The sequence below is a fragment of the Sardina pilchardus genome, chromosome 19 (genome assembly GCF_963854185.1).
Source record: "Sardina pilchardus chromosome 19, fSarPil1.1, whole genome shotgun sequence".
NCBI classification, from domain to species: domain Eukaryota; kingdom Metazoa; phylum Chordata; class Actinopteri; order Clupeiformes; family Clupeidae; genus Sardina; species Sardina pilchardus.
In genome coordinates, this window is record NC_085012.1 from 15,887,886 (window position 1) to 15,908,294 (window position 20,409).

General features: G+C 43.2%; 2 protein-coding genes across 3 annotated transcripts in view; one reads left to right on the forward strand and one right to left on the reverse strand.

Annotated features, from left to right (window-relative positions):
- Positions 1-1,618: 1,618 nt before the first annotated feature.
- On the forward strand, positions 1,619-11,685 carry LOC134066171 (gamma-aminobutyric acid receptor subunit rho-3). Its single transcript, XM_062521414.1, has 9 exons — positions 1,619-1,746; positions 3,488-3,600; positions 5,362-5,429; positions 6,174-6,397; positions 7,479-7,561; positions 8,508-8,645; positions 9,336-9,488; positions 10,853-11,046; positions 11,386-11,685. The coding sequence occupies exons 1-9, from the start codon at positions 1,619-1,621 to the stop codon at positions 11,683-11,685; spliced, it is 1,401 nt and encodes a 466-aa protein (XP_062377398.1).
- A 376-nt stretch (positions 11,686-12,061) lies between these two features.
- The window catches only part of adgrg2a (adhesion G protein-coupled receptor G2a), a 28,889-nt gene continuing 20,541 nt past the window's right edge, over positions 12,062-20,409 (reverse strand). For both annotated transcript variants that reach the window (XM_062521398.1, XM_062521397.1), the window contains exons 22-34: positions 19,889-20,123; positions 19,501-19,648; positions 19,203-19,388; positions 18,927-19,049; positions 18,709-18,754; positions 18,328-18,431; positions 17,138-17,262; positions 16,266-16,537; positions 15,658-15,757; positions 15,236-15,519; positions 14,178-14,279; positions 13,795-13,944; positions 12,062-13,575 (exon numbers count right to left, since the gene is read on the reverse strand). In XM_062521398.1, coding sequence (XP_062377382.1) covers positions 13,472-13,575; positions 13,795-13,944; positions 14,178-14,279; positions 15,236-15,519; positions 15,658-15,757; positions 16,266-16,537; positions 17,138-17,262; positions 18,328-18,431; positions 18,709-18,754; positions 18,927-19,049; positions 19,203-19,388; positions 19,501-19,648; positions 19,889-20,123 — 1,979 coding nt within the window. In that variant the 3' untranslated portion in view covers positions 12,062-13,471. The remainder of the gene's footprint in view (positions 13,576-13,794; positions 13,945-14,177; positions 14,280-15,235; positions 15,520-15,657; positions 15,758-16,265; positions 16,538-17,137; positions 17,263-18,327; positions 18,432-18,708; positions 18,755-18,926; positions 19,050-19,202; positions 19,389-19,500; positions 19,649-19,888; positions 20,124-20,409) is intronic.

The following is a 20,409-nucleotide window of genomic DNA, read 5'->3' on the forward strand; positions in this document are numbered from 1 at the left end:
ACTCACCATTTTGAATGTCAATGTGCTCATTATGCAATAGCTTTTTTCCATACTGATAATAAATAAAAGTTTTGTTGGTGATGACCGACGACATTGGACAAAATATCCTGTAATCATGCATGGTATATGTGTTGCCACGGTATGTGTTGCCACGGAATTGATGCAGCTCCAGAGAGGATGAAGAGGATTAAGTATGTGATTCCGTACATCTCACAGCCACACACTGAGATGCTTCCAAGACAGTTTTGCCACGTGAGTGAATGACACAGTGAAATCAACGTCTCTGCAGATCATCTCACACGTTTGTCACAGTGGGTGTGTGTGGGAATAGGTCAGATTAGCCAGATTAGCGGGAGGGATATGAAACATGTGAGAAATGAGGCCTGTACAAACACAGGCTAGCACTTGGGATTAAGGAGATCCTCAGAGATTTGTTGAATTTCAGATGACCCCTTTTCTCTCTAATGTGTGTGTTTGTTTGTGTTTGTGTGTGTGTGTGATTGTGTGTCTGTGTGTATGTGTCTGTTTAATGACGATAAGTCTATTTTCTTTACCCCAAAGCATACTCACACTACAGAGTTGTGGGTTGTTATGGTGCCAAAACAGCAGATTGTGTGCGTGTGCTTGTGTGTGTGTGTGTGTTTTTTCTCTGTCTTTGCACATCTGTGTATTGGGTGGCAGCCATAATGTACTTTATGGTATCTCTGTAAGCCCTGCTATTGTAGCGGGCGTATTTATTTTCTTTTACGCGAAAATCCCGATTAGGGAGACCACCCCTGTCTCCAGTGGGTTACCAAAAGATTTCAGAGGCTGCAGATAAGAGGATTGCACAGGAATTAAAGTCATTGCTTTATCACTGTAAGAATGAATTCATATTGATTTTAATCAGGCGAGGTTGAAGAAGCACCCAGCTACTGTGACGGAAAAGTCTGCACACACTCTGGAGAGCTCAGAGCTCTCTCTCTCTTTTTCTCTCTCACACACACCTAAATAGACAGACACATACATGCATACAAATACATACGCTCACACACCCATGCAAACAAAGACAGACTCACACATCTGCACTCCTGGAACACATAGACACAAACACACACACACACACACACACATCCACAAAGACTGGAACAAAGGCACAGATGGGCACAAGCTGATGTACAGGCAGATGCATTGAGGGGGCTTATGCGCTGCATTGCGTTGGAGCTAACAAGGACACAGCAGAGGACGGCGTGTACGTGTGGAGGGACACCAAAGCGCATTGACCCGCCACTCCCTGTGACTAGGGCTAGGGGCCCGGGTGGCACATCCACTATCAGTGCAAGAGCTTACAGCCCAGGAGATCAGAGCCAAGACAGAGAGCGAGCGAAAGAGAGGGAGCACCAACAGAGGATTGCTGGAGCATACGTCTGAGAGGCGGACATCTGAGGCTCCTAACATAGGAAACTAGGAAATATCTAGACGACTTGCTGGTTTTCCTGCCCGCAGAGGATGGCTGGAATACACATCTGAGAGACAGGCGATCCGAGACTTCTCACCGGAAGCAACAGGGAAATATCTAGATGATGTGCTGGTTTTGCTGCCCCGGGTCTCTGGGAGGGTACCTGTGACCCCGGGGGCCATGAGGCTGGTGCTGCTGGCTTTCAGGCTCCTCTGCCTGGCCTGGCTGTGGCCGGTCACCCTGCTCAGCAGCCGCAGACGCAACAAGGAGGTACCTCTGGAAGGGCAGAGCAAGTTCAATTATGGAGGGTGAGGAACTGTGATATGTTTATTTTCCCACTTAGACAGAACATAGACATTTGTGTTTTTACATTTGAATCATTTGTGGGGATGTGTTTATCCAAAGCCACTCACAATCAATTTACAATTTGCAATGACTTGTTGGTCTTTGTATAGCCTCAATGCTTTTTAAGCATTTTAATTATTCTTATTATGTCTTGTTGATCGAAATATCACTTATTTGACATGTCACACTTACTGAAATGTATGTCACTTGTTAAATGCTGTCATGTCCTGTGGCTTTACATGCATCGTCAGGTCTGCAGGTCTGTCATTATGGTCTTGCGAGTGTGTTTACATTTGCGGGGTAATGAGGGGACAGTATGTTTGTAAGTCGAGCTGGTCAGACTGTGAAATTGCCTGTGTCTTTTTATCAGAGGGATTAGGCGTCTGGAAACAGCTGTAGTGCGGATAGTGTCGATTATGAAAATGTGAGGTTCAGGGATGTGAAGTACAGGGTTATGGGCTGCTGTTGTCTGTGGTCTGTGTCTCCTTATGACCACTGCTGATGGTGGTACTGTTTATCGCACTCATGACAAATGAAGTGTCAACCTTGTTTGCGCTCTGTGTTTCAAAGCAACACGACACCATAACATACAACATGCCTTGACGCATTTCTTTGTGGTGACATTTTTTCACCTTTAACAAGCTTAAACCACTGGAAGTTTTAACGAGTGGCATGTTTGTTTTTCACCACTGAGCAAAGTCAGAGAGAGACAGACAGTGCCTGCGGGAGAGTCTCTCTGTTCATGCTCTGTTCATTACGCTTCATTACCCTCACAACTCTCCATTAGCCCTCATGCACATCCACCCTGCTTTCTGGTGTACCGACACAGCATCGTAAACTTGTTTCTAAATATACAATTGTTTGTATTTCCTGGGTCGAGTTGCCATAGTCAGTTACGATCGCAAATGTCTTTTATTTTATGGTTATATGATTTAGTATTTAGGACTTTCTTCATAACATGTAAAATAATACACTGTAACTATCTGAAAGTTCCATGGTTGTATGTAGAGACTGGTAAGTCAGTGACATTTAGTGAACCCTTTTTTTTTAAAAAGTGTTAGACAGCTGCAGCTGAGTTAGAACTGAGTTGATTTGTCCTGTAATACCCTCTCATGGAAACTTGTTGAGCCCAAGACACTAGTTAAATATGTCCAAGCTTGTGGGAGGAAGAAGTGTATGGAGGCTTCTTGTAGATGGAAGTGACCTGCTCTCTCTCTAGAGGCTTTTAAGGCTAAAGAGCTGAAATCCTCTTGTGGGGCAGTGTACAATAGTACCAGAGCCATGAGAGTAGCCTTCTAAGAGTTAAACCATTGACTCTATATAGTAGAGTATACAGTCAATGACTTAAATGGACACAGTCTAAATCCAAAATTCTTCTTCTAAATCCAATCTTTCTGATCTTGTCATACTTTATTATGTTATTCTTCAGAATATCATGCCATGTTTCCATGTGCGTTATACTTAAAAAAAAAAAAAAAAAAAAAAACTGTTATTGTGTTTTTTGAATAACACACGCATGTCCTTTGCAGCACAGGACAATGATTCCACTCCATTAAAATCCATTACATTGTCCTTCCCAAAGGAATAAAAACGAGTGTGATCCGAGTTCATGCGGGATTTGTGCTCGTACACGTTTATTTTTTTGTGCGTCACATTGGCATTTCATTCTGACCCCTTTTTTTCTTCCCTCCCGCTGATCTGCAGGCGAATCAACTACAAGATCAAGAAGCAGGACAGCACCAAGACGCTGCTGATTAAAACAGAGCAGCTTCTGAGGATCGAGGACCACGACTTCGCTATGAGGCCCGGCTTCGGGGGTGAGATCACACCCTTCCCACCTGCATAATAACCTGCTTCTCCTGAGCGAACGAGGGTCTAACTCCAATGCATGTTGCACAGATATAACTTCACGAGGTGTCTGCTGTGCTGTTTGTCAATAGACTGACTCAGAGGATTGCTGCTTAGCAGTGCTGTTTGGGTTATCTGCACTCGTGATGTATACACGGTCGTAATTGCCATAATTTTGGGAGCCATTTAAGCGATCAGTAGTGTTGATCCACGCTGAAAGCCTCTGGGGAGTAGGTCACCAGGGGCCCGCGGTGCTAGTGCCAGATTGCCTAAAATTAGATCTGACCCAGATTAACACGGAGCAGTCAATGGCCAGAGCTGCAGATGTGCTTCAGCATGTTGTAATCTGGATTATCATCCTGATCTGATAAAACAGATGAGTGAGCGAAAAACATTGCAGTTCAGAAGGAGGTGATTCCAGCTGGGGTCTCATGGCCTTTGACACTGGAGGACCACAAACTCATTAATATTGCACACAGAGAGAAATGCATACGCATACATGCATACATGAGAATACACATAAAGACTTTGTTTACATTCTAACAGAGATTTATATGCATACATGGCTATCTGAAGATGAATAAAAAACACTCAAATGTAACACTGCAAATGTAATCTGCGCTGTGACTCTTAAAGAGACCCTATGCAATTTTCTGCAGGAGACGATCGCTCTTTGTTTACATTGAACCATGTAACCATGTAACCAGTGCAACCTGTGTTGTGTTCCCGTGAGGCTCAGCCCTGCGCACACTTGGAGTATAACCCGCACACACGCAACACCTCGGGATCAGGAGTCGAGCGTGCGAGCAGTAGAGCCAACAAGCCCAGCGTGCCAGCACTCTTGCCAGCACTGCTCTTAAGGTGTCAGGAGGGAGGTTTACCAACATAAACACTGCACAGCTAAGGACTGGCTGACCACCATTGCGCACACGCACACACACACGCGCACACACACACACAGACACACGCACACTCTTATACACACACACACACACACACACAGAGAGACAGAGACAGAGAGAGAGAGAGATCTGTTCTAAAAAGACCTTTGAGTTGAGTACTCAGGATGTGCCTCCCACTAACACACCAACATAAAACCTATGTCCACAAACATCTCACCATTACTACTATTACCACCACTACCACACAACTGCCTCAAACCATCAACTGAAATAGCTTCCATCAAACCATCAACTTCCACAAAACCATGAACTTAAATGCCTTCACATTCACACAGTGTCTATACAAACCTGTCCGCAGAACTCCTGCAAGACTGATGTAACATTCTTAAACACATAGACCTGTTATGTGTTAGTGGATAAACATTGAGCTGAGTGGGAAGGTTATAGCTTAAAGATTTGTGTTGGCTGTTATTTTCCTGTAAATAGGCGGTTTGTTGGCTACTGTGGAGAGATCTGGACAGGATAGGGGGTGGGTGGTAGGGCAGGGCACTCAGAGTTTCTGGGCTTACAACACAAGATCAGGCAACGTGTTATTTCCCCCTCCCATCCAATATGTATAGTTATCATACAGTATATAGTGCTATTAGTGTTAAAATACAAAATATTCTTTATGCTGATGTAAGGGCGGGCTCATGTAATGACATTTTAAAATATATAAAAAAAAATGATAGATGCTCTATCTGTTTTAATGTGTGTGTGTGTGTGTGTGTGTGTGTGTGTGTGTGTGTGTTTGTGTGTGCTTATGCCTATGTTTAATTTATCTTATAGGATCAGCCATACCTGTTGGCATTGACGTACAGGTGGAGAGTATTGACAGCATCTCTGAGGTCAACATGGTACGGTCACAGCTGATTTGATCTTTTTTTAACTAGAGAGAGTTCATGCTTTGTAAGAATTTGGTCATCTGAATCGTTCTTATCTTATCCGGGGTCTACCGGTTAGGATAACAGACTTGTGAGCAAAGAGTGGACAGTATGATCCCTGACTCTAAAAATGTGAATGGGCAGTGATTGTGTATACACTACCTCCAGATGCCGAGAGGAAACATTTTCTTCTGGACAAATAAAGTAACTACACTTAACTTATAAACATGATCAGTCAGAAACCCTCCCCAAGCTCTAGAGATTGATTGTTCTTCTGGAGTATTCCACTGATATTCTTCAGTGCTGTAAATCATGTATGTAAGTGTTTTCTCCGGTGGTAAGCGAGCAGAGTAAGTAAATATACAGTGTTTCTGGTGGGTCATCTGATTTTATTCCCTCAAGTTTAAGTTCAAGTTCAAGTTACTTTATTATCCAGAGGGGAGGGGAGGGGAGTCCTCATACACACAAAAACAGAGAAACAAAATGTACTCACGCACACTGCCTCTACGCTTCAGTCTTGCTGATGGTAAAGGAAAGGGAAAGGAGTTGGCAGTGGGGTATTCTGTTAACAGTGGGGTATTGTGGTTATGGTCTTCAGTCCCACCTCTGATGTCTGCGTAGTCCAGTGGTCTTTGCCTTTATAGGACTTCACCATAACCCTGTGTCTGTGTGTGTGTGTGTGTGTGTGTGTGTGTGTGTGTGTGTGTGTGTGTGCAGGACTTCACCATGACTCTATACCTCAGACACTACTGGCAGGATGAGAGGCTGTCCTTTCCCTCCGGGAACAACCTCAGCCGTACGTTTGATGCCCGACTGGTGAAGAAGATCTGGGTGCCAGATGTGTTCTTTGTCCACTCCAAGCGTTCCTTCATCCATGACACCACTATGGAGAACATCATGCTGAGAGTTTGGCCCGACGGCAACATTCTCTACAGTGTCAGGTGACTGTCTGGGTCTACCTGTGTGGGTTTTGATTGATTGATTGATTGATTGATTGATTCTTTATTGAACAATATAATGTGTTCAAAAGGATATAAAAAAAACACAATAAAGCCCAAAGGCTTGTTTCCATTGTGGTCCTTGTGGGGTCTACCTACAGTACAGTATCTCTTTGTGTATCACTGATTGCAGCAAAATTATGAGACTGGATGTGCTGTCAAAGCAAAAGATGAAACTTATAAACCACAAAAATTCACCAGCAAACACACTGAAAACATTAATAAGTTCCTCTCTCCTGATCACAATGCTGTTCCTCTAACACGCTTCAACATGTTTTATTGTGAGGTTAGCAGTTTGACATGATTACAGTCATTTCCTGAGTATTAGCTGCTTCCTGTGTAGTAACCCTGGTTTATTAAAATTCTACTGTATTGTGTCATAAAAAAAATACATTTCACGTTCACCGGCGTCATGCAACTGGCATAATCCCACTATCACTTTCATAAAATCACATGAAAGATAAACATACAGTAGCCACTATAGTCACTCCTAGACTGATTGAAAAACTACAGAAACCACTACACAATCTACGGAAACCAACTGTTTCACATTAAACTAAATGCCAAGTGGCTGTGGTAGCCTACATACGTAAGCTAAACAAAGACAATGACGCCAACATGCCACATGCCGTAATGTGTAATGAAGCCTCACAGCTGTGGGTTAGGGGCCCACAAGTTGCCAAACAATAATTGCCCAATAAATCAGAATCAGTTTTGGCTTTAATCAGAAAGAATGAAGAGAAAAAAACATAAACATGTAGGCTGCGCCTGTCTATTAATAGCCTGTGAATGACAGCAAGGTATTAACTGATGAGAGCCGTCTGTTGTAGGATCACTGTCACTTATTAACCGTTACTATACTGTGCTGTACCTTACTGTACTGGACTATAAACTGATTAGGACTGTCTGGTGAAGGATCACTGTCACTTATTAACCGTTACTATACTGTACTATATTGTTCTGTACTGTACTGTACTGGATTGGACTCTAAACTGATGAGTGCCATACTGTACGTCTGTTGTAGGATCACGGTCACGGCTCAGTGTGCCATGGACTTCAGCAGCTTCCCTTTAGACACACAGAACTGCTCTCTGGAGCTGGAAAGCTGTGAGTGCCATCACTGCACACACTCATACAAAGTTCCCCCTACGAAAAAGAACTACAGGAACCTTACAGTATTTTGAGACAACATACTGTAGTAATCTTATAGTACAGTACTATATTATAGTATCAATATTGTACTATATGAACACTATTGAAGGCAAGGATATTATAGAGGTATTAAAGAACATTAGAGATGTGCTACTTTTATAGAACTCATTATTATTTGATTATTTTTCATAAGGTTTCATAACCTATTGTATGTGATTCTGTGAGTATGAGCCTTTTACTTTACTACACACACCACGACCAAAAACTTCACTGCTATCAATGTAATTTCTAAAGAAATACTGGAAAAATCTGTGAATTATAGTAAGAAAACAAATGAGAAAGGATCAAGGGTTTAGGCTAGAGATCTGGGTCATGACCTCTATGTGTCATAAGATATCAGTAATTGTATATTTCTGAATTATACCACTGCTTGGTCAAATTTCCTATTGTGATGCGCTATTTGGAACGTGCATTATTTTTCTATATACCGCACGGCTATGAAGTAGTTCCCTTCTTTTGGGCTTATTACACTTGAATATTAATTCGGCAATGTGAATGTAACGGTAAAAACAGCAATGTTGTATCTAAGACGGCGGCAATATAAACGAAAATGATAGTAGCAGTGGTATAAGCGGGATAATCAACTCCGCGCCCTGTGCGTTTATAGGAAAATAATGCACTTATCGAAGTGTAAAGTCCCCTCCGCCTGCGGCGTCGGGTCCTTATTACCACTTCGAACGTACATTATTTTCCTATAAACGCACGGCGCGTCGTTGATTATCCCTTACATATATTGTAGATTCTTAGATACAGTATATGTAAAACGATGTCTGGAAAGCATGCATTCTAAATCCTCTCTACCCTAAATGGCCTCTTTTCTGTTTCCCCTCCGCTTGTGAAGATGCCTACAATGAGAATGACCTCATGCTCTACTGGAAGAACGGCAACGACTCTCTGAGGACCGACGAGATTGTGCTCTCGCAATTTTTCATCGAGGAGTTTCACCCGTCCTTTGGAATGGCCTTCTATGGCAGCACGGGTACTGTGTATTTCTGTTGTTGTGTTGACGTTTATGTTTATGGTATTTGACCAACACTTTTGCCCAAAGTGAGTTACAGTATATGAGCTCTACGTTTATTAAAAATAATAGTTTCAAATAGAATGAAAGTATTGTAGGCTATATTGTATTGTGAGTATGGCGTGATATAGTGCCCCTCAGCAGTGAAAGTTACCTTTGTCTGCTAGATGCACTTGTCTGCTCTCAGGCTATTTGACTATTCTAGTCTTTGTGGTATGCCACTCACTGTTTAGAGTATGTTTCTCTGTGGTTGTCTTTGCATACCAGGAACTAGCTGGTACCAGAGTCATAGAAAGAGAGAGTTGCGCCACATGATCAAACGTTCCAAAAAAACCTGTGCTGAATGGCTGAATCACAGGAGGGTGGGATGTATTTCTGGATGCTGGAGAGTGTAATCAATGAAGTCATTGACTACTGACCAACAGATTGGCTGTTTGACGTTCCAAAAATCCCATGACCTGGAAACTGGCATGGGAAAGAGTTGCCATTTTTTTCCAGTCTCTTATGGGAGTGTTTCCACTCTGCTTTCTCTACCGCTCTGGCTGGTACTAAACACCAATCCCCTTTTTTTCTTCCCTCTCTCTCTCTCTCTCTCTCTCTCTCTGTCTCTCTCTCTCTCCCCCTCTCTCTGTCTCTCTGTTTCTCTCTCAGGCTGGTATAACCGGCTGTACATCAACTTCATTCTGAGACGGCACATTTTCTTCTTCATGCTGCAGACGTACTTCCCCACAATGCTCATGGTGCTGCTCTCATGGGTGTCCTTCTGGATCGACAGGAGAGCTGTGCCGGCTCGAGTCTCCCTTGGTACACACACTTACACACACGCACGCACGCACGCACGCACGCACGCACGCCCGCCCGCACGCAGGCAGGCAGGCAGGCACGCACGCACGCACGCACGCACGCACGCACGCACACACACACACACACACACACACACACACACACACACACACACACACACAAACACACACACACACCCCAATACACTCTCACTCTCTCTCTCACACACACACACACACACACACACACACACACACACACACACACACACACACACACAGACACACACACGTAATGTGTAAAACATTGACTACTGTTAAACGCACATGATGGTTGATCAAAAGTCTTGGCGGGGTATTTTTCTCCTTGAGCCGTTCCTACCTAAGAGGATATAGAAACCCACATAATCTTCCTCCACGTCACTTGCTCTGGCTTTCGCATGCAATGCCATCTCTCTTCCCCACTCCTCTTGCCTTCTGTTCTCCCTGCCTCTCAGTAGTGAGTGGAATGTGTTCATACTGTAGGCATTTCTAGCAGCATCAATATGACACAGCACACTATGCTGGCCATATACCTTGTCTGATTTGATCATTGCTCATACACATCTCTAAATTATTATTAGTTACTATAATTATAAATATGGATATATATATACTGTATAATTAGTAATTATTTTTGTATATAATTAGTAACTATTTTTATTATTACTAATAATCTGACATGTTATTTCACGCATTTCTAAATTATACTCTTTCTAAATTATTTTAAGTGTGCCTATCCATGAAATGCCTAGGGTGTACAGTAAGTAAACATACAAATACAAAGGATGCTATTTAAACTCAAGATTACAACTTTGTATTGTTTACAAGTCCGAAGAAGAGCAGAAAGCTTGAAATAACCACCCAGGTATTACTACTAAATAGGCCTCTTCTCATAATAACCACCCAGGTATTACTACTAAATAGGCCTCTTCTCATAACCACCCAGGTATTACTACTAAATAGGCCTCTTCTCATAACCACCAAGGTATTACTACTAAATAAGCCTCTTCTCATAACCACCCAGGTATTACTACTAAATAAGCCTTTCTTCAGAACCCTTCAGGTATTACTACTACATAGCCTCTCTTCATAACCCCTCAAGTATGACTACTACATAAGCAGATCTCTTCCTTACCCCTCAAGTATGACTACTACATAAGCCTCTCTTCATAACCCCTCAAGTATGACTATACTACAATACATAAGCCTCTCTTCATAACCCCTCAAGTATGACTACTACATAAGCCTCTCTTCATAACCCCTCAAGTATGACTACTACATAAGCCTCTCTTCATAACCCCTCAAGTATGACTACTACATAAGCCTCTCTTCATAACCCCTCAGGTATTACTACGGTGCTCACCATGTCCACCATCATCACGGGCGTGTCGGCCTCCATGCCCCAGGTGTCCTACGTCAAAGCGGTGGACATCTACCTGTGGGTCAGCTTCCTGTTTGTGTTCCTGTCCGTCATCCAGTATGCTGCTGTCAACTACCTGACCACCATTAAGGAGATGCAGAGACGCAAGGAAGGAAAGGTGAATGGCACTATGCCTTGGGGATTCATTAATCAATAGTAACAAACCAAATAAAATACAATAAAAATGCCAAGAGAAGCATCAATTGAACTGCAGCTTCAGTGGAATCTGTCCTGTACTAATCGTCATATCGTTGACCTTTAAATAAGGTACATTCAAAAATGAAGTTTATAAACTGTTCACAGCATACGCAACCAGTTACTTGCACCCATTGGCCTAGTTGTTCTTGCACTTATCCTCTCCTGGAAGCTCATAGGCCACTTATGTCAAGGTTCAAGTAACTCTGGGCACAATTCAATCCCCGTTTGTGACACAGCATTTTGTTTCTTGTCCTTGTAGCCGCCCTCCTTCGACGCCACCCAAACCATGGCTTTCGATGGCTATTACCACGAGGCGGACATTGAGCTTACCGACTTTTCTTCGATGCCGACCCTTTCTGCGGACCCTCCGAGCTTCCCCACAGACCCTGCAGCAGATGTTCCGCCTGTGGTGGGTACCCGTCTGTGGAAGAGGCGCCCTGTCCAGGACTACTTAGACTTGATCATTAGCAACAGCTACCTGATAGACTCGTACTCCAGGATCGGCTTTCCTATGGCCTACCTGCTGTTCAACATCATCTACTGGAGCGTCTATTCATGAACAAAAGTGTCTGCAGCAATCCTGGAGAGGGGTGTGTGTGTGCAGGAATCCTGCTCTCTCTGAAAAGATGGTTTTGACTCATTTAGCGGACATGCACAGACATGTGCACACTCACGTACACACACTGAGCTCACACGTACTCACATACAAAGACATACAGGGATACACACCTATTGTACACACACACACACACACACGCACACACACACACACTCTCTCACACTCACACTCACACACACACACACACACACACACACACACACACACACACACACACACACACACACACAAATAGATATACACAATGAAATTCATGGTTTAAAAAATTGTCTGTCATAAATGCATTTAGACTGATATTTACAGATAACAAAGCTGGTAAAAGTTAAAAGATATATTTATTAAATCTGTTTTAGGAAGCATCACCATCATTATGAGATGTAAAATATAATAATTACTGGGGTGTTTCACACTCTATAAAAAAAATAGATCACTATTTACTGGTTTGTCTTAAAGTCTACATTCATCAAAATGTGAAAAAAAAACACATTAGAATGAAAACCACATAATACAAATGAAACTAAAATTAAATCTTCTAACATTTAAGATTGAATAAGTGATAACATTATTACTGTCATCATATGTTGTATGTGGTACATGGCCAAACTAAAGCAACTGAGACGTTCATTAAATAACAGCATACTGTATACTCTCAGCATTGTTTTTGCATGGGAAGAACATATTAGATGCAAAACAGCATGCATCCATCATAACAGAAGTGTAGTTGGCTCAGGGGATACTTGAAAGGAAAAGGAACCTACTAACCAAAGCCAACTGGTACTAAACAGTTGAAAAGTGCTTTACAAATATTTTTAACATGCTGATCAGCATTTTCTAAATCTAAGATGTAGCAACATATGACTTTGGCTTACTTCATTTGATCAAGACCTTCATTTATACCTTGAAATTTAAAGCAGGAATTCATTGCCGAGGAGTACCATAAACAAGTCCCTCATCAAAGAAACGGCTGTTACTTTGAGACGTCATTCCAAACAGCCTTTGGTATATGGAGTTGGATATCACTCGAGTCCTAGCTGTTTCACAGCCAAGTCCTTTAAGCTGATATTTGTTTAAAAAAATCTTCTCTCTTTCCACTCTTCACATATCAGTGTACAATCATTTACTAGAGCCCAAATGAAAGGACATTTGGACATTAAGAGACGGACCTTGTGTTAAATGTCTACAATAATTTAGGAATGGTCATTTACAATGCACATTGTAAAACATCAGGCAAAAGCACAGCCATTTTCAGTGACTGTCTAATTGTCAGTTACTGTCAAGCATTGGCTGTGGCCCGTGTCCCACAATGTCAGAACTCAACAGTCCCTGGCCACCAGTGGACCAGACGCTTCTCTGGGGATTTGAAGGTTGGGACTCCGTGGGCTTCCGTGCAGTCAAGACCATAATACTGTTCCTTGGGCCGAGTGGGAAATGTATTTGGGGAAAGCTCATGTGTTCTCACAGCAGTCCACACTGAGTGAGTGAGACCATGAGTGAGGAACCTTGGCATCAGACGTATACTTCCTTTAAACATTCTGCAGGATTCCGTACCTGACGGTAGGTCCTCATTCCTGTCACTTTTTGAGTCTCTTTTCACTTCACTTCAGTTCAAAGTGATTTGCATGGTGAATACTCCCATTTCACATTTTTCTGAATAAGAACATTATTCAAGTCGGTAGATGCAACACAAGCGATGAGCCTGCAGGTCATATGTGTCAATCCCGTCCCATCACTCTCGTCTTCTAATGCTATGCTGATTGTTGATCTCATTGAGGACAACATCGCCATTAGTGTCTTCCAAAGCTGTGATCACACTGTCCTCGAATGGAGAGCCTTTTATGACACACACATGCACACAGACACGGATAGGCAGACAGACAGACACACACACACACACACACACACACACACACACACACACACACACAATTTATAATAATAAAATGATATTTCTATTTCCCCTGCAACCTTTCTATCTGCCCTTGTGTAAACAAGAGAATAAAAACAAAGAAAAAAGAAAGAAAGAAAGAAAGCGAAGTTGCTGTTACTCACGGATGCCATTAGATTGTTCTAGAACATCACTGGTCATAGAGGAGTTCCTGGAGGCTCTCTGGGTCAGGCCAGAGTTGGAGGAGTGGACGGAGGAGGTGGTGGCTAAGGATGTCTTCTTTGTGTTGTTCTGAGTAGCCGTTCGGCTCCAATCTGCATAAATAAGTAAAAGCCAAATGTTACAGTAGTATGCTGGTGTCATGAATATCTGTATGTGTTAGTATGTACATGTTTATATTGGCATGTGACCTGTATGGACAGGCTCACAGTGTCCCACGTAGGAAGGCTACACTCTGTGTGTGTGTGTCTCTCTCTCTCTGTGTGTGTGTGTGTGTGTGTGTGTGTGTGTGTGTGTGTGTGTGTGTGTGTGTGGTGATATACAATACCTGAATTCTCAGCAAGCCGTAGGCTACCACAGCACAGGTAAGTTCTCCACTGCCTGCGGACATTATCCTTCAGTGCACAGTGGAATATAAATATGAAGAACCCTGCAAGGAGACAGAAACAACAAAACTCCTGAACGACTAATGATTTGTGTGTGCACTATCAGGGTGATTGACAGACAGGGAATGAAATATTAAGAACTACAGTAAGAGCCAGAGGTGTAGAAGTCCGGCATCAGAAAGTAAAAGTCCGGTCACATTTTTTTTCCAACCATTCACTTAATCAGCTGATTCTAATTAAGTAATTAAGTAACTCTTAAGTCAGACAGATCAGCTAAGCTTAGTGGAAGCTCACGTGTTTTAAGCACACAGGTACAGTAGAACCAGAGCCATAGACAGAGTTGTGACACTTTGATGTCACTGCCACATGATCAAAAGTTTTTAAAAAACCTGCGCTGAATGGCTGAATCACAGGAGGGTGGGATGTATTTACGGATGCTGGAGAGTGTAATACATTTACTCATTGACTGCTGACAAAGAGATTGGCTGTTAATAGTTCTAAAGCTCCCATAACCCGGAAACTGGCATCGGAAAGCGCTGAAGCCAGACTTTTACATCTCTGCTGCTAAGACCTAAGATCATTACAGGATAAATTTTTCCATGCTGATTCCACTGATTAAATTCAGTTACAGTATGGCCTCATTCAGAATTCACACAGATTCACCACTCTAAATAATAAATGCACCTGGGAGCTGTGTGATCATGAAAACAAAACTCCAAATTCAACTGAAATATGTGGCAGCAGATTTTCAGTTGATCAGCTGTATGAATAAATGGTAGTGATATCGCACCATTTTGGGCACATCTACTGTGTAGAGAGTTGAAGATGGCGAACAGGTAGATGAAGGTGAGGTTGGTGTGTGTGTGCATGTGCGTGTGTGTGTGTGTGTGTGTTGCATACCTTGCAGAGAGTTGAAGATGGCAAACAGGTACATGAAGGTGAGGTTGGTGTGTGTGTGCATGTGCGTGTGTGTGTGTGTGTGTGTGTGTGTGTTGCATACCTTGCAGAGAGTTGAAGATGGCAAACAGGTACATGAAGGCGAGGTTGACGGGCCCCCAGGCGAAGAAGGCGAAGCCCCAGGTGAGGCCCAGCAGGAAGGTGAGGCCGGCGACGCTACGCAGGTCGTGCACGCGCGAGCGGTGCTGGTTGTTCTGGGGGTTCTGCCGCTTGACTCGGTTCAGCTGCACCATGACCACCACGAACATGGCCAGGTTCAGCACAAAGACCACACAGAAGTACGCCACCACACCCACATAGAAGGCAATGTCGTTCTTGAACCAGCAGCTGGGGTGGAGAGAGAGAGAGAGAGAGAGAGAGAGAGAGAGAGATGGCATTCAAAATAAAGTACCCTGAACATAAACCAACTCTGAATGTGAAAAGCAGTAAAAGAAAAAAAAAAAAAGACTCCAAGTGGACACTTACAAATCATCTGTAGTTCCATCGGCGTACTTTCCATAGTTGACAAGGCCATAATTATTCTTGTCCACTGAGATAACAATGATCACCACAGGGAGGGGAATGCCTGAAATATGACAATACACAAAACACATACCTCATAAATAAAACTATAATCAACTCGAAGCTTGACAGTAAATAAGTATGATGTCAGTGGCCAAACATGTACCGGTACCTATGAACGTTAAAGGGACACTTCACCAATTAGCATTAAGCTTTGTATCTTTAGAAAACCAGTCATGTTTTTGAATGGTCATGCATCATTCCCTCAGTTTGCCTTGAGATGGGAGAAATACGTATTTCAATGTTGGACTTCCTGCTGTCAATGATGTAAAAGTCCTATTCATGGGTTTCATTGAAATCCGTATTTCTCTCATCTCAAGGCAAACTGAGGGAATGATGCACGACCATTCAAAAACATGACTGGTTTTCTAAAGATACAAAGCTTAATGCTAATCGGTGAAATGTCCCTTTAAGCTTCTCACTAAAGTCAAAGGCACAATCCTGTGCCATGCAGAAGGAGGCATGAGTGCAAACCAACCCAAACCCCCCGCCCCCACAGACAAGGCACTCACCCCAGCCCATGAGGGAGAACTTGAGCATGTAGCGGGACATGTAGTTGTTGAACACCTTGACGATGGCCAGGTACATGTGCATGGCCTCCAGGCCCATCCAGGTGAAGGAGACCAGCAGGAAGTAGTGCAGGAAGAAGGCGGTGCTGATGCAGAGGCCCACGGCGTCCGTGTAGAGCGCCAGCCACGAGTCCAGCAGGAACACCAGGTTCAGCATCAGCAGCGCAAAGCACAGCTGGATCAGGATCTTGGACGGGATGTCCCGACGGAGCTTCCTGTAGAGACGGAGACGCCTGGTGAGGCCACACTCATGCATTCCTTGCCATTGCTTTCTGCTGCACACTAATACATTCTCTCTGACTGATGGTAATAGCCAGGTGTGTGCTTGGTCCAGTTTGTTACAGTGTATTTCCAGAAGGGTTACATTACACAAGGAATGCTGAATGTGCAAATGCAGCCTTGTACAGTGTAACACACAAAGCTACACACAATGTCTGTGGATACATATCCAAGACAAAGGTAGTCTGCTTGAGAAAACGTTCAACCAGATCGTACAAAGAGCCAGTGTAAGGGTACAAACACCAGCCCTAATTTAAACTCTTGTGGCATCATGTGGGAACATTGATTTTACCCACCAGGGTTAGTGTTTAGGATCTTGCTCATGGTTGAAACTGCAAATGGATTTTGCCTTGTCATCAAATCAGCCTTGGTTAGACTTAAGACTTTGCACCTTGCATGTAATTTAAATTAGGCTCCCCAAAGTGAACCAGACTGAAATGTGAGCTCGATCCATGGAGAACTTACTCAAATTATATGTATGTACACGAGAAGGATGAACCAGGTTAAAATATGAGCCTGATTCATGGTGAACTTACTCAAATAATAAGTAGGTGAGGAGGGTTATGGCCAGAAAGATGGCGGAGACTCCACAGCCGATGTAGGTGATGAAGGACAGGATGGTGGCCTGCAGGCGGTCTGTGATGCCTTGTCCGGACAGATCCTGGAGCACAAAATAAGGAGAGAGAGAGAGAGATCAGCAAGACTGTAGTGTAGACCCTAGCCTCGTCAACGCTACACTAACCAATGGCAGGCTAAATTCTAGCATTTGCATTTCTGAGCTGGATCCAGAAGATCATTAACCGGGCCACGCCCACCTAGATCTCCTTTCAGGGAGATACTGTACTAGTCTGGAACACCATAATTCACTAACATTTCTATCAGACCGCAGAAAGGTAGGGCTAATCAGCAGTGTTTTGAAGTGTTTGGTTGGTTTTGGTAAACTCGCTGCAAACATCTAAAATTACATAAGCCATTAGAACATTTATTGTCAGCAAAGGTTGGCCTATGTACTTTGTTTCCTGCTTGACAATGGTATTACTTGACTTGTAAAATGTTGGTTTGCCTGCATGGACCTGTGATTTCAAAGTTAACGCCCGTCACCATACTACTGTTGGAAACATTTCCCAATTGTGAGTCCCCAGACTCTATTCATGAAGTGAATGAGTCTGGTTTTAGCCATGCCAGATGGTCAAATTGGAGGACCAAGATATGAAGACATCTTTCATGTGCAAAAATATACAGTAAGTTATGTGTGAGTGCATGCAACCACAGTTGGGTGGACAGACAGACACATCATAGGACAGACATGTATCTATCACAGCATATGTATATATCACAGCAGTAACAGATGTACAGTAGTGTAGTTGTTCACATGTTAGTTTTCTGGTGCTTATCTAAGGCCGTGAAATCATGCTTTCAGCACTAAAATGACAGCTCTTAAATATAGGTCATTCTAGTCCATTTTTGAAGGAAATAAAAGATGTGCTTATGTAAAGCATGATTTCATGTCATTAATGAAAGATATTCAGATTTCAGATCGAGGTTAATGTATTTTTTAATGTTTTTTTTTCCATCATACACTCTGTAGCTCAAATCAACACTACAATATTCTATTATTGACTGATTCCACTGTCTTCTTTTTTTCCCATTGTACTTTGTTTTCACCCAGTTTTTCTTAATCTCAGAGGCCAGTAGCATCTAAAGAGGATTAGTTTAGTGTCCGTACCAAGAGGACAGCAAAGCTGGTGAGATGATTGCAGCTGCAAATGGTTGCATTCTTGGTAGTGTTCTTCACTGAACACCCCTCTGAGTTCCACCCTCCTGAGCCTCCTAGCAGAATAGGGTGAGGTGGTAAAGGGAGGTGATAAATTCACTCAATTAAATATTATTTATAAAACGCAGAAAGAGTTGTAATCGTCTCAATACGCTTTGTATAGTCATCAGCCTTTGAATACATCATAGGAATGGTATTATAACACACACATTTCAATGCTTCCACTGACAGAATTTCATTAAACTGAGAAATCCCCGCGGGGATATGTTGGACTGAAATGAAAGTTGATAGGAATCTTACAAAAAAAAGAGAAATTATTTATTAAAAAAATACCGTTTTTGCTGAAGTCCCAGAACATGCAGACAGCTGTGGCATTTTGCTAAGGTAGAGAAAAGACAGCATTGGCATTAAGATTAGACACATTGGAAATGCACGCACGCACGCACACATGCATGGACACACGGACGCACAGATGCACGCATGCACACACACACTCACACACACACACACACACACACACACACACAGGCGTATAGCTGGGACTACTATACCGGAATGGGCTCCTCATTTCTTAGAATTATCTCCACGTCTTCTGTGAGGTTACTGATGGACAAGTTGGATGCGCTGGCACTCAAAATACGACTGTTGAGCCTAAGCTGGTCCAGAGATTGGTCCTATAAAATAATAAATGACAGGCATAGAGCATAGAGCTGTAAAACAATAACAGAGAATGAGAGAAAGACAGAGAAACGGAGTGCCAGACAGAGAGAGAGATGAGAGAAAGATAGACACAGCAAATGTGATAAAGGACAGCAGACAACAGGCACCTGAAAGAACGTGGTCTTGAAGAAGAAGTTGAACTGGATTCGGGAGAAGAGCTTCAGCTCCTCGGGGCTCAGGTTCTCCGTCAGGGTGGAGGGCAGAGTGACCATGCCCAGGTCTCCATCATCCAGCGCCGACTCCCTCTCCGATCGTCTACTTCTGCGTACACTCCTGACCGTCGCTCGGGCACTCTAGCGTAGAAATGTCCAGAGGAATGGCACGTGAGACAGATGTCATGGTGCTAGCCTTCGATCCATTAATAGTGAGATACAGTGGTCAGTCTGGGTTGATGTTACTCTGTACCTGTTGGTTTGCGATGGTGAATGTCCCGCCATTGAAACTATCCCCATCTACCCTCGTTGCGGATACCACCAGTGAGTCCGTTTCGATTGTCGTGCTGTCATCCTCGATTTCCACCTTCTGACCCACAGTGTCAACAGCTTGGATTAAGCTGCAGACGAAGTAAACAGACAAATTCAGCCATCAGCAATGTCATCAGGCAGGTCTTTGTCTTTGAATACGATATGTTGTGAGGAGACATGCAACAACCACATGAAATTCCTGTTGTGGAATATCAAAAGTTGACCTTGGAAGCTCGAGGCACACAAGATGACCTTGATATATAGGGATACATACAGCAAGGAAAACACACCAGATGCACATGACCTGGCACATGGAAGGCTTGTCTCACCCGTTTGATGAGGAGCCCAGCGTGCTGGGATCGGCATCCAGCAGGTTGCTAACGATGGATAGCACGGCCTGGGCCACCTCCGGACTGACGCTGGGGCCCGAGAGGATCTCCTCCAGCTGCTCCACCAGCTCCGCCACCTGAGACGAGTTCAGTGACGATACGTCCCTGGTCTGGTTCAGCAGCTGGTTGGCCTGCTCACTGGCGCTGGGCGTTGTTGTTGTTGCTATGGTGGTTTCTGAAAGGTTTTCCAGTATTTGGGTGCATAGCTGAACAGTTTTTCCTCACAGTTCTTACAGCTGTTTTGGCGTATTTCTCAGATCAGAATGGTATAATTCACTAAATTGTTTGTTCGCAATCAACGTCTTCCACACACAATAATGTGTAAGTTTAGAGTTTTGGAATAGAAAATAGTGCTGCCTTGAGCATTGTTCATTAGAAAATACTCACAAAATGCTTGTCATGTTGACAACAACACAAAACTTGATATAAACAATGGCATCATGACTTCTCATTTTGATTGC